At 44.4% G+C, this 14,772-nt stretch overlaps 1 protein-coding gene across 1 annotated transcript in view; it reads right to left on the reverse strand.

Annotated features, from left to right (window-relative positions):
• ATP8B1 (ATPase phospholipid transporting 8B1) overlaps positions 1 to 14,772 on the reverse strand; it is a 112,009-nt gene that overhangs the window by 30,097 nt on the left and 67,140 nt on the right. The window contains exons 4-14 of the mRNA XM_069568987.1: positions 13,442 to 13,555; positions 11,941 to 12,039; positions 11,765 to 11,826; positions 10,452 to 10,524; positions 10,267 to 10,337; positions 8,358 to 8,440; positions 7,857 to 8,015; positions 7,605 to 7,693; positions 5,021 to 5,211; positions 1,606 to 1,814; positions 383 to 426 (exon numbers count right to left, since the gene is read on the reverse strand). Coding sequence (XP_069425088.1) covers positions 383 to 426; positions 1,606 to 1,814; positions 5,021 to 5,211; positions 7,605 to 7,693; positions 7,857 to 8,015; positions 8,358 to 8,440; positions 10,267 to 10,337; positions 10,452 to 10,524; positions 11,765 to 11,826; positions 11,941 to 12,039; positions 13,442 to 13,555 — 1,194 coding nt within the window. The remainder of the gene's footprint in view (positions 1 to 382; positions 427 to 1,605; positions 1,815 to 5,020; positions 5,212 to 7,604; positions 7,694 to 7,856; positions 8,016 to 8,357; positions 8,441 to 10,266; positions 10,338 to 10,451; positions 10,525 to 11,764; positions 11,827 to 11,940; positions 12,040 to 13,441; positions 13,556 to 14,772) is intronic.

Below are 14,772 nucleotides of genomic sequence, written 5' to 3' on the forward strand. Positions count from 1 at the left end.
AGTCAGACATGACTGAGCGACTGAGCACAGATGCACACAACCCAACGACTGGTGTCTTTATAAACGGAAAGAAATCTGGACAGACACACAGGGAGAAGGAAGGCCGGGTGAAGACAGAGGCAGACTTCTGAGTGATGTGCCTGCCGGCCAAGGGCCCAGGACTGCAGGCAACCACCAGAGCCCAGGAAGAGGCCACGACAGATTCCGCCCCAGAGATCCCAGAGGGAGTGTGCGCCTGCCGACTGCTCCATTCGAACTTCTGGCCTCCAGCGCTGCGCTAGAATCCATTCCTATTGCTGTAAGACACCTATTCTATGGGAGCTTGTTACAGCCCAGGAAAGTCATACAAACCCCAAACGACTTCGTCTGTGAAAGGACTCACCTCGATTTTGCTATGACTATTCTGAGAAGCATCTCGATGGTCTCCTGGGAACAAACAGGACAAAATAAATTGAATCAACGGGTCTCATAGCCCGTCTGGGAGCCCGTCAGCAGGGCCCCTTCCTCAAGCCCTCAGCATCCTGCCTTCCTCACTGACATTCTGTGAGTCTGCAGCTCACACCAAAATGTTTCCTCCAAGAGGAAATTTATGATGTTCTCATAGATTTAAAAATAATCAAATTGTTTTTAAATATTTAAATGTTACGGGCATCCACTTTGAATGCAGCACTAGCCTTGTTATAAGTATATAGCACATTTCAGAATATTACAATGGAAATCAATTTTTAAAATATAATTGTGATGAAAAACAAAGTCTACCATCTCAACTATTTCGTTGTTTGTTTTCTGGCCATGCCTCGAGGCTTGTGGGATCTTAGTTGCCTGATAAGGGATCGAATCCAGGCCCCCAGCAGTGGAAGTACAGAGTCCTAAGCACTGGACCACCAGGGAATTTCATCTCAACTATTTTTAAATGAACAGTTCGGTGGCAGTAAGTACAATCACACTGCTGTACAGCCTTCAGCACCATCCATCTCGATGGCTCCTTCATCGAAAGGAAATGCCGTTTTCATTAAACACTAATTCCTCATTCCCTTCTTCCCTTAAACCCTGGCAATCACCATTCTACTCTCTAGCTTTCCGAATTCGACTTCTCCAAGTGTCTCGAAGAAACGGAATCATACAGTATGTTTCCTTTTGTGTCTGGCTTATTCCACGTAGCATAATAACCTCAGAGTTCATCCGTGTGTCACGGTCTCCTTCCTTTTCAAGACTGTGTAATATTCCACTGTGTGTATCCATCACATTTTCCTATCCATTCATCCACTGATGGACACTTCAAGTTACTACTACACCTTCCCTATTATGAATAACGCTACTAGGGACATGGATGTACAAATACCTGTTTAAGTCCCTGCTTTTGGTTCTTTCGGGTGTGTAACCAGGAGCAAACTTGCTGGATCACATGGCAAGCTAACTTTTTGAGGAATATATACCTAATTCTGACTCCTCACCTCCCCACATGTGTGGTCTCAATGCTCCAGTGATGCTGCTTGAGAAACATCACCAGAATAACCACCAGAGCTTTGCACTGGGAGGGGACCACTCCAGGGAGGCAGCCTCTGGTCGCACACGTCCAGAGACAGAGTAACAGCTTCTGCTCACCGTAAATTTGCCCGTTGATGCAGCACTTCTTAAAGGTCATGATGTTCTGCGTGAGGGTCCCCGTCTTGTCTGAGAAGATGTAATGGATCTGCCCGAGCTGCTCATTCAGCGTGGTGGTTCTCGCCTTTGCGGGCGTGTCCTTCTCAGGATAGTACATCTGCAGGTCCCAGTTGATGAAGTAACTCTGGCCAAGACGAATCACCTCCACACTAGCAAGATAAAAGATTACTTTCAATCGAGCTCTCAGATATGAGCGGCAGGCAGTGGATTTTGTCCTTGCTTTGCGATAGCAGCAAGCTACTCATCTACAGGGAGACCAGCCCTGCATTGACCCCTGTGCCCAGCCTCTGGGTTCTCCTGACCAAACACATCTTTCTCCAGCTTCAAGGTCAAAGTGTCCTCTCGAGGTGGTTTCCTACAAACTCCTGAGCACATCCAGCCACGGAACCCTCTGTTCAGAACACACAGCCCATGTGGGTGACGCGGTAACTAACACTGCAGGGGGTACACCCCCCCACCCATGAGACAATATCTGCTCTCTTCTCTCAGTCCCCATCGCACCCAGGGACGATGGAAAGGTATGTTCAACTCTGCCCTCAATTGGAGGCAAAAGGAGTGAGAGCCACTAGGTTATACATCCCTGTGTACTCTCGAGCAGCACAAAGGACTTTTGGCAGATAACCCACAAGCTGCAACTGCACACTGGTAAAAATTATTTTTTTTTAACATTTTTTTAATTGAAGTACAGTTAACTTGCAGTGCTGTGTTAGTTTCTGGTATATAGCAAAGTGACTCAGCAATATACATTTTTTGAGGAACATGCACATAAATATTCTTTTTCAGATTCTTTTCCATTAGAGGTTATTACAAGATATGGAATATAGTTTCCTGTGCTAAACAGTAGGTCCTTGTCGTTTACCCACTTTGTGAGTGAAACTGTTAGTCACTCAGTTGTGTCCGACTCTTTGGGACCCCATTGACTGAAGCCCACCAGGCTCCTCTAATTCTCCAGGCAAGAATACTGGAGTGGGTTGCCATGTCCATCTTCAGGGGATATTCCCAACCCAGGGATCAAACCTCGGTCTCCTGAATTGCAGGCAGATTCTTTACCATCTGAGCCACCAGAGCAGCTCATTTTTTATATATTCCTAAATTCTTATAAGATTATAGAATGTCCAAAATACAGTACTCTAAAAGGATCATTCCTACTTGAAAACTATAACTGATTAAATCCACCTCAGTTTTAAGGAAGGTGCTTACACATCCAGCCACTGTTCAGTGGGCAAAGGATGTCTGTAACGAATGGAACTAAACAGATGGAACAATAACTCCCTTCTTTTCTGCTCCCTTATATGCTTCATGAGTGCCTAGTATTACCAGACATCATCCTAGGTACAGGGGATACGTCAATAAACAAAAGTGACAAAAATCCCTGCCCTCAAGTAAACATATACTATATTAGATGGTGAGAATCATCTGTAGAAAATCAAAGCACCGTAAAGAGAGGCAGAGACCGACAGGCAGAGAAAGTGATGTTGAAGACAGAGAGGGTCAGGAATAGCCAGGGGTATAAGGTGAGCTTTGAGCAGAGCTCTCAAGGAAATGAAAGAGCAACCATGTAGATATCGAAGAGAAAGGATATTCCAGGGAGCGGTCAGAGCAAGTGCAAAGGCCCTGGGGCAGGTGCTGATACCACTGAGACATTCAAGGAGGCTCAAGGTGAGGGAGCCTGGGGAGTGGGTGGAGGTGCAGGTCATGACCGGGTATGCAGGGCAGTGTAGTGGGTCCCATGGGCCTGTGGGCGCAGTGTGACTGCGGTCAGTCTATTCTGAATGAGACAGAAAGCTACTGTGGGGCTAAAAGCAGAACAGAGATACTATCTGAAATGACCTGACTGACGTATGCTTCAAAAGGACCTTCGCTTCCAAGAGAAACAAACCAACAAAAAAATCATATTAATCACATGACATGACTTTTTAAAACCTAAAACTCCATATACGGTTTACGTATAATATACATGTGTGAAAGTGTCAGTCGCTCAGTCATGTTCAACTTTTTGTGGCCCCATGGCCTGCCAGGCTCCTCTGATCATGGAATTCTCCAGGCAACAATACTGGGGGCTTCCCTGGTGGCTCAGATGGTAAAGAATATGCCTGCAATGTGGGAGACCCAGGTTCGATCCCTGGGTTGGGAAGATCTCCTGGAGAAGGGAATGGCAACTCACTCCAGTATTCTTGTCTAGAGAATTCCATGGACAGAGGAGCCTGGTGGGGTACAGTCCATGGGGTCACAGAGTCAGACAGGACTGAGCAACTAACACTTTTACATTTAAGAACACTGGAGTGGGTTGCCTTTCCCTTCTCCAGGGGATCTTCTCGACCCAGGGATTGAAACCAGGTCTCCTGCGCTGCAGGCAGATTCTTCACCGTCTGAGCCACCAGGGAGGCCCTAATACATATGTACAAATTCAGACAAAACAGTCTGTATAGTAGTCCCCCTAACAAAGGTAAAATCATCTCAGTTTTTTTTCAAAGTAACTGCAAACACATGGCTCCCCAGGGCTTTACTTCACATGAAAAGAGCGATAGTAACTACAGCTAATAAAATTAAAACTAAAACAAATGTACGTGTAATAAAATCAAAATAAAACAAACACTTCTAATTACAGGTGTGCGTGCAGTCTTATATGCCTCTGGGCTATTACTTATGGGAACCAAGAGCAGACTCTGGCTGCTGGGGATATTTCAAGGCACAATTTTTTCCCAGTGGTTTAAAGTTCAACTAACCAGAGACAGTGAAACTTGATATTAAAAAAGCAAAACAGGAAAAAGTATCAGAAAACAAGGTGATGACCATCTATCAGACATATGACCCTCTTTTATTACTCTTTTATCACAGTTGGGGTTGAGATGAGAAAGAGAACATTTTGAGACGCGAAATGTGGGAGGCAGCGTTCAGGAAGCCCAGTGAGTTTTACAAGCTGGAGATATACCAGGTAGTGATACAGAAGATACAGAAAAGAGGTTAGGATAGGCCCTGAAACGGAGAACAACTAAGTTATTCCATGACATCTAAATCTTCATCCAGCTCTTTCTGATGCGTGAGCTTGAGCTTTGGAGCCCAGTCAGAAGGAATCCTGCCAAGAAAGGGACTGCAGGAGTGGCGCTTGACCTCTGAACTCCAGCAGCTTTATCTGTCAAGAGGTCAAGATACAAGATGCTGTGCCTAGCATGGAGCAGACATGCAGTGTGAATTTCCTCTGCCCAGATCACCCTCAATTCTGAAGTGAGAGCTCTTTTCTTATTTGTTCCTTATGACCTTTAAAACAAGTATTGCCAAAATTGAAGGTGCTGAATTGGCAAGGTGTACCAAATTCTTCTCTTAAAGCAGAAGGCCAAAGAGAAGTCAGCCTTACCTGACATAGAGAGAGATGGGCACCAGGGTGTTGAGAACAATGATGTAGCCCCAGAAATTTAGAAATCCACGGTAGGAGGGTGTAGCATCTTCTCCATCATAGAGGTACCAGGAAAAATTGCCAACTTGAGCTTCCCAGTAAGCATGGCCGATGGCAAGACCCGCAGAAAGCAAGATGAGAACAACAAAGATCTGAAAGACGCACAGTAGTTAGGCTTAATGCTAAGGACACATTCCCAATCCCATGCATTGTGCAGACTCTAATTTACCTTACTCAATACTTTACATGTGTATGATAATTCAGTATGCTGTAAAGGCAACACAAAAGATGCTGATGCTGCAAAGATTGAAAGCAAGAGGAGAAGGGGACGGCAGAGGATGAAATGGTTAGATATTATCACTGACTCAACGGACATGAATATGAGCAAACTCTGGGAGACGGGGGAGGACAGAGTCCATGGGGTTGCAAAGAGTTGGACACAACTCAGTGACTTGAACAGCAACAACAAACTCACTTAAAATAGAGACAATGCCATAACAACTCCTTCAGGGGACTTTTCTGGTGGTCCAGTGGTTAAGACTCTGTGCTTCCGCTGCAGGGGGCACAAGCTCGACCCCTGCTCAGGGAACTAAGCTCCCATATGCCCCATGTGGCAAGGACAAAAGGTAAATAAATAAACAGAAAGAATGCTTTGAAAGCCTATTCATTTCTGTGGTTGATTAATTTATCCTATCTACCATATACAAGGTAAGGTTATATTCCTAAAATTATCTTTCAGAAGAGAAGGTGGTGTTTTATATTCAAATCCTTAAACATTCTCATAATATGGAACATTATCTCAACAACTTTTCCTTTGAGCAATAACATCATGTTTGGGGAAGATAAACTTACTTGAGCATGAACAATTTCAAAGAAGGCAAAATTGGGATTCTTACAGAAAATGTTCAATGGAAATGATTAAAAAAAAAAGAAGAAGGCAAGGAAATTTTATGCAAATTTGGGTAATTATTCCTGAAAGTTTAATGATCACTTAACATTTAAGATCCTTTAAGAAGCAATACAGTAAGTATTCTATTGTGTGAAAACTGAGTATATACCTAAGGAATGAATAAAAAGGTCAATAGTCAACTGGGTATTTAAGATAACTGTAAACACTGGGTACTTGTGAGGAGGAAGAAAATTTCCAAGGCAAATTTAAATTTCTGGACACAGATTCCAAAAGTGCTGTATTTCAAAAGAACTTGGCACAAAGGAGAGAAGACAAACTCCTTGAGAGGGCTCCAGCCATAAGCAAGACAGTGACATGGAGGATGCACCAGAAGAGTTCAAATGAAAATTTCATGAAATGTGAGAGCAGGGAAAAAAGAATTTTTTCTTATATTAACACATTACTATTATGTGCTTTTGACCATATAAAGTATTGGAAGTATTATAAGTCCCTAAAATGTTTTGTGCTCAAATTAAACGGGATCAGATAAGATGCTGGAGTACAGGGACAAGGACGTCACCTGTCTTGTGAACACATCAAAACTAAATACTTGAAAGAAAACCCTTACTGGCAAGTTGCAGGAGTGCCTAATGTTTAGGGCCACTCTATGTGCAGAAGAGTGGACACAGCAGGTTTAAGACTGCCATCCTTAGAGGCCTGTTGACACAGTGGGCCGTTGGCTGGCAACAGGAAACAGATTTTGGAAGGGCTTCCTGGTTCCTTATTTCTTATTCTCTGATAAGAATGACTCATTGTGCCCAGCTGTTTGTGTAAAACAATATGGTTTATACTGACTACCCAGAGTCCTTTAGGGAGTCCAGAATTTGGCACACACCAGGCAGACAGTGCCTACATGGCCAGGCCCCAATAAAACCCAGGCAACGCGTCTCTCATGAACTTTCCTGGAGAGCCAACATTTCACACGGGCTGACACAGACTGTCGCTGGGAGGATTCAGTGAGTCTGTTGTGAGTGACCCCACTGGGAGAGGACTCTTGGAAGCTCATCCCTGGTTTTCTCTGCACTTTGCCCCATGAACCTTCCTTTGCTATCTTGCTTTGTAATAAGCAATACTTATCATAGTAAGTCCTAACTATGAGAACAATTATAGGCTGAATTCAAGTCTTCCTCATGAATCATCAATACTGGGAGTGGTCTTGGAGATAGATCTTTGACTCACCTTACACATGAACTTGCCTTATATTTGGACTTACACAGTATATTTTGGGGGATAAAGGTTTGTTTTTAAGAGAGCTATCCCTGTGGGAAATTAACAGCAGTAAAATCAATCTTACATTGACTTCAGGGGCGTAGTCCTACGAACTTAGATCTAAGACTCCCTAGTTTCCCAACTGATGACTCTATAGGGTGATCACTCAGGTATCAACTCAGGGTACCCTACAACTGGGATTCACATTCCCAGAGAGAGTCTCCTATTGGAGATGTGGCATTTCTGAGAAAAGGTAAGGGAATCTCTTCTCCCCCGCCTTGTGAATTTTTCTACTTGGCCCACAGAGGTAAAATTTCTTTGCATTAGAAAAACATACAAGAAAACTAGAGCAAAAGATAGCAATCTACCAAAACAGAAAATAAATACCGTATAAACCATGTAGTTCATCAAGTAATCAATTTTAGTTCTTTTAAATCTGGTTTTCCCACTATTCTTCATTATTTTAGAGTCAGCACCTAGAAATGGAAATTTCAATCTGATCAATAATTGGGAAAATCAATTCACTAGCATGTCAATAAAATAACTCTCTTGGGTTTCAATAGAGAAAGGACAATCAGTTTCCTCATTTACATCTTTAATGAGCCTACAGATCAATTTCCCAAGAGACTTCAAAAGTACCTGCAAAAATGACCAATCCATGGCAGAAATCGGTGTTCCTGATGACACAACCACGTAATAAAATTTTATCAGCATCCAAAGGAAAACTTGTGTTTTTCCAAAATAGTGTTCCTGTAAACTTATCTAGTCGGTTATTCGGTTCCTCACATTCAATAAAACCTTTTAAAAGAGATATGATTCACATAAGTACTCACATATGAAAGATTTTCTGGTTTTAATTAATATACAGACTGAACGAAGCAACGGAAATTTAATACAAAGTAAGACATGTTAGGGCTTTCCTGGGGGGTTAGTGGTAAAGAACCCCCCTGCCAATGTAGGAGACGCAGGCTTGACCCTGGGTCGGGAAAATCCCCTGGAGAAGGAAATGGCAACCCATGCCCTTATTGTTGCCTGGAGAATCGCGTGGACAGGGGAGCCTGGTAGGCTACAGTCCACGGGGTTGCAAAGGGTCGGACACAGCTTAGTGACTAAACAACAAAAAGACATATTTGCACAAACCATCAAATGTTGCCAGTGAGCTTTCTTCTTGGAGACACTGGTGTGTGATTTCAAGTGCCATTTTGAACTTTAAGTTGGTTTCTCTAAAGGGAAAGGAAACAAGAATTACATGAGCAAATTTCAGAGTTGGAAAAGGAGTATAAAGAACACTGTACGAAGTAACATTAGGTATACAGGAAGCGAAAGCTAAATAATTAGCCTTTTCTGTTTTCAAACTCTCTATTCTCCTTGGAACTTCAGCTTTGGATGTAGTTATCCCCTGAACTAGAGGAAAACTCCTGACCCAGGAAATGTTGGCCCCCTTTTACTGTTTGTTACTATGAGGCAACCTGGGTAGGCCCCAGGTACCCAGAAGCTTCCTGTCTCTCTCCTTACTAACTTTAATTCTTACCACCAGCCAAGACTACCAAACTGCTATTTAAAACTTTCTTTCTAACATTTAATCACACTAAGATAACTCTAGGATACATATTTGTTACAGAAAGGGTCAAGACTCTATTAGCTTAATATTGCCCAGAGTGAATAACCGGATCCTTTGAAAGATGAATTCTTCAAAAAAAAAAAAAAAAGAAAGAAAAATGAATTCTATCTAAGGAAGGAGGTGATCACCTTACCCCCAGTACTAAGCATGTTCACCCATCCACACACACACACAGTGGAAGGCAAAACAGAGGCAAGAGGACCCCCAGGGCCAGGCTGGGCACATGCACCCTGGGGAGCAAGCCAAGCTTCCTGCGGTGAGTCATTTATTTCAAGCCCCACGAAGATGGACTGGGGATTCCCATCTACTAAGAAGTGGACCAGCAGTTCTCAACTTTCCATTCTGTTTGCTCTGAAAGGGCATGCTAGGGGTTTCTATCTTTGCAAAACTTCAGGATCTTTCACTTGTGGGAATAAGAGCTGTTTTACAGTTTAGGTTGAACGATCAACTGACTGACTTACAGACCTCGCTTTGACTCGGATGATCTCAGTCTCCATAGAAGCTTATGCCCATCGTGGGTGTGAGAAAGGGGCTGATGCCAAGAGAGGAACACAGGCAGCAGCCTGGGGAGTGAGCAGAGGGGGCAGCGCCCCAACTCTGCCACCCCTGTGTGACCTTGGGCGGGCTACCTCACCTCCAGGGCCTCAGTTTCCTCACGGGGTATGTCAAGGTGATAACACACATCTCATACGGTTGCTGGAAAGATAAAATGAGGAACTTCCCTGGTGGTCCAGGGGCTGGGACTCCGCATCTTTAATGCAGGGGGCCTGGGTTCGGTCCCTGGTTGGGGAATTGGATCTTACATGCTGCAGCTAGGACCCAGTACAGCTCAATAATAAGAAAGAATACTGATTTTTTTAATTAAAAGAAAAAAAAAAAAGATTAAATGACCTACCATGTAAAACTAATGCAACCTAGTAGGTCTTCCATAAATGTACTGAAAACTGGCCAAAATGGTCCAAAAAATCCTTTCAAGCGGTGGCATAGTAACAAAAACCATCAAAGGGAGAGAACTGTCCACCGGCAAAGACTTTAAAAATCTATTTTTTTCCCCCGAAATAGTTACTAGCAGCCGTTTGTCAGTCTGCCACTGCTCAGCAGTGGGTAGAGGGCTCAGGCACACATTCTGTAATCAGAGCTTTACTCTCCTTGAAGATAGGCTCGCAAACACAGAATAAGGCCAAGAGAAGTTGGCCTACTAAGGAGTCGGACCACTGCCGTCTTCTTGCTTGTCCTACGAGTACTCACTAGGGAAAAAGGCAAAGACAACGAGAGGTTGGTCTCCTACAAGGAGAGGTTGCTGGGCATCCAGCGGGTAGAGGTAAGGCCAGACCTCAGGGCTTCCCGTCCAAGTGCACAAGTTTCACGTAACAATGGTCAGCCTTCCAAAGATGAGCTTCCCAACCTGCCCGCCTAAGACCCACTCACCCATCCAGTTCGGCCGTTTCCACGTAGCAGAGGCTGTTAGGTTCGGAGCTCGACAGCAGCAGGATGTCAGCCTGTTTGAAACAAAACACACCAGTAACACAGAGACCCCCACACCCGAGGCAGAATCGAACGCCAGGTCAGATGGAAGGGTAAGGAATGAGACAGCAGAGCTTGAGCCCACTTACTGGGATGAAGTCATTTTTTTTCAGGCGAATGACATCTCCGACTTGAATGTCTTTCCACTTGGCAACTTTGAACCTGAATGTAGAAAAGAATGATAGTTCAGTGGCACTCTTCAAGTTACTGGCAGGGGATTTGGATTATGTTGTCTGGGAGCCAAAAATTCTGGGGAAGGTATATCCCAGGGGAAGGTCAGCCAGAAGGTCAGCCAGCTGATGATTAAGGGGTCATGAGGATCGTCTTCTCCTCTGGAGGAAGAAACAAAGGCGGCTCTAATTTTGCTGCGTTCCTTTCCATCCTGCGTTGCGTGATCGGGGCTCAGCGGGTGCGCATTAAATGTGCAGGAAGGAGACACGTGCCACCCCTCTGTTTTTGCTCATGTCCTGTGCTCCCAGCCCCTCTGCTTCCTTCCACTCAGTCACCTATCACCTGCTGATCCCAGGAGAGGGAAGCATTCTGGACCCCACATAGCCACCCGAATGCTCACGATACTTTGGTTTCCATACACATTTGGCTGCATTGGGTCTCGGTAGCAGCACTCGGGATCTTTGATCTTCATTGCAGCATGCAGGGTCTTTAGTTGGGGCATGCAGACTCAGCTGCACCATCTGGGATCTGTTTCCCCAACCAAGGATCGAACCTGGGTCCCCTACATTAGGAGCCCAGAGTCTTAGCCATGGGACCACCAGGGAAGTCCCCAACTCTAGTTCTTAACTTGTCTCCTCTCTAGTGTTTAAACTTATCTTTTTAACGAGTGTATCACTTTTCTAATAAACCTTATAAGAATATTGATAAAATAAAAAGATTGCTTCCTTTGGTATTAAATTCTCCTGGAAACACCCATTTGACTGTCTAACAAATGAACATTTAAAAAAATTTAAAATATAGTATGGTAGACCTCAGAGATACTGCAGATGATGAGATTTCAACACAACTAATTCTAATAAAACTCAGCTCATAACAAGAAAGATAAAAACAAAATGCTCTGAAAGCCCAGCAAAGGGAGGGACCACTATAGCTGGGGATTCCTGAAGGGTTTCAGGACGTTTGGGCAAATCGCTGGGGGAGAGCGGAGATGGAGTCGCACACTCCAGGCTGAAGGAAACTCAGGAGGACTGAGGACTCAGACCTCCAGCAGGCAACTGCCTGGACTCCAACCTGGGGACAGGCTCGTCTCAGGAAGTGGAGAGAGGCCTTTACCAGGAAGAGGTTCATGCGCCTTTTGACTTCCAAGTTCCTAGTTATCTCTAAGGTTGCTTCTGGATGTATTGTATATTACATCCTTGGATGAAAAGACACGTTCAGAAAGGCACAGTACCTGCCATCCTTAATGACTTCACACGTCCTATTGTTGATTTCCTTGTCCATTTTATGGCGCGCCTTGAGAGGAGGGATGAGGAAAGGTTATTTTAATCATCTTAAAACGGCCAGTATGAATGCCACTAGAAAATACGCTTGCAGCGGTGAGGAGGAGATTGCTTGAGAAATCCTTACCACATCATCCACAAGGTCTTTGATGGCCGTGACGCCCAGCACCACAAGCAAGGGCACCAGCGTGGTGTACCACGCCAGGGTCGAGATTTGAGGGATTGCCTGAAAGAGATTGAAAAATGGCAGACATGTGTGCTTGGGAAGACACAGCAGAGCTACAGGCAGGCAACCGCTAATGTTAAGCCTGATCCCCACCATCATCCAGCTGGCATCCTGCACAGCAGCCATGGAAAGGTGCCGAAGCACCCAGCTAACCCTTCTCCTGCCTCTCTCTCTAGCTTCTGGCTTCCTGGAAAAGAGCCTAGAGACAGAGACGCGTTACAGTAAAACCCACACGATCTTTTCGGCCAACCCAATACTAACCTTGCAGACTACAAGAATTACGTGAAGGAACAGTGCAAGGAAAGGCCCAAGGCTGTTACCAGTACCCGCACCTGGATCGCTGTGCCTTCAGGAAAGATAATCAAGGTGTGGGGAGATGGGGGGAGGCAGCTCATTTCCCACGTTACTGTGACTATAGTAAGGCAGAACGCCCCTTTTCCTTCTGGAAGGAAGGAAGGGAAAGCGGCCCACCCGTCATGGAGCAGCACCGTAAACTTGGCATGTTTCTCTCTACACGAGCCTGTCTCTAAGGCCCCGCTCGATAAGACCACGCCTTATGATCAAGTCAGCAGGTCTCAGATTCCACTAAATCTGCTCAGGGTCTAGCTCTGCCTCCTGAGTCTTCCCTCCACCCGTGCGTCCGCCATCTTCACTCAGACACACAGGTTACAGTTTCACAGAACTACACTGGGCGAGTCCCAGCAGGTGAGACTATTCTCGAAATCAAATGCTTGACATAAAGAATATGATGAAACCAAGTGGAGATGCCATCCTTTGTAACTGGCGCATCAAGTGCTAAAGGTGGAAACTCTAGCAACTAGAGAGTATATACTTTCTTTGATCATAAAGCAGTTCCTAGGTAGATAAAAGTAATGCTCTCCAGATTAAGTGGACTTCTTGCCCCAAGTAGGAGAAAAAAAAAAAAAAAAGGCCTTTTCAGTGTAAAACCAGGTCAGAAAAATAATTATGAAAATTGTGACAAAAATCCTAATAAAAATCAATAACCTTTTGGCAACTAAATAAAAAATAAAAGCCAAGCATGTAGATTTAATTTTAAGGTACAACTGTTTCACAAACTGAACATTTGAATTTGACTCACTTCAGGAAAATCATTTTAACAATGACATCAGTATGTTTTCACTGACGTAAGTATGAAACTGAACTTTTTAAAAAACAGAATTAAAATAACATCTGCATCTGCTCAGGTTCAGTGTTCATGTAACACTGTTTGTGAACTGATTCTGGGTATTAGTCACACTCTCTTACATCCAGAACCCAGATGACCATATAGAAAACTTTCACGATTGTTTGTATTTTATGTACAATTTAAACACTAACAACCTGAATGTTACTGAGTCATCATAACTCAAAACAGATTTAAGATATGAAAGGGTATTATTACCTGTAAGATGAGAAGGACCAGGAAATAGAAATTGGCTGCTCTCTTAAACTGCTCAAACAAATTCATTGGTAGAAAGGTCAACGCATTGTATTTGTATGTTTTAATTGCATTATTCTGTCGGGAAAAATGAGAAAATCATTCTAAACGGTCCCATGCTTACCACAATACACAATGTATGAAGTGAAAGTCACTCAGTTGTATCTGACTCTTTGTGACCCCATGGACTGTATAGTCCATGGAATTCTCCAGGCCAGAATACTGGAGTGGGTTGCCACACTCTCCTCCAGGGGATCTTCCCAACCCAGGGATCGAACCCAGGTCTCCCGTATTGCAGGCAGATTCCTTACCAGCTGAGCCACCAGGGAAGCCCATGAATACTGGAGTGGGTAGCCTGTCCCTTCTCCAGGGGATCTTCCCTGACCCAGGAATTGAACCGGGGTCTTCTGCATTGCAGGCAGATTCTTTACCAGCTGAGCCACGAGGGAAGCCCATGAATACTGGAGCGGGTAGCCTATCCCTTCTCCAGGGGATCTTCCCTGACCCAGGAATTGAACCAGGGTCTTCTGCGTTGCAGGCAGATTCCTTACCAACTGAGCCACCAGGGAAGCCCAGACACAAAAATCAGCCCTGTGGCCTACAGGCATGCAAGGCTATAATTTGTTTGAAAGATACTGAGATTTTCTTTAAGTTTTTACTTCTAACTGGGCCTCGAAATGACACCTTGGAGGCTTACGTCAAGAGAGTCACAAGACACAGAGATTTCACCTCAAAGGTCTCTTTGGCAACTCTCACTGTGACCAAACAGATTCTGCTGTTGGGTTTCTTGATCCTTAGAGCCTCTTAGAAAATAGGGCAAAGATGAGAAAATGAGATGTGTCAACATGGGTGGAAAAGGAACATTCTTATGAGAGCAATGGAGGGTGTATAAGGGTCAAAGACACAGGTGTGGGTTGAACTGTGTGCCCCCCAAAGATACACTCAAGTTCTGACCCTGTGATCTGCGATGGTCATCTTACTGGGTTAGCCAAAAAGTTTGTTTGGGTTTTCCCATCAGATGGGACAGAAAAATCCGAACAAACTTTTTGGCCAACCAAATATTAGAAATATGTTTTTTGCTGAGGTGATCAAGTTACAGTGAGGTCACCTTGGATTAAGGTGGATTAAGGCCTAATGCAATGATTAGGCCTGCTGGCCTTTGTAGAGGAAAACTGGACACAGGCAGAGAAACATACAGGGAGACAGAGACTGGAGTGGTGTGTCGCTAAGGATCACCAAGATCTGTTAGCCAGAGACCAAGGAGACATCTGCAGCAGCCTCTCCCTCGGATCCCC

The sequence above is a fragment of the Ovis canadensis genome, chromosome 23 (assembly GCF_042477335.2).
Source record: "Ovis canadensis isolate MfBH-ARS-UI-01 breed Bighorn chromosome 23, ARS-UI_OviCan_v2, whole genome shotgun sequence".
NCBI classification, from domain to species: domain Eukaryota; kingdom Metazoa; phylum Chordata; class Mammalia; order Artiodactyla; family Bovidae; genus Ovis; species Ovis canadensis.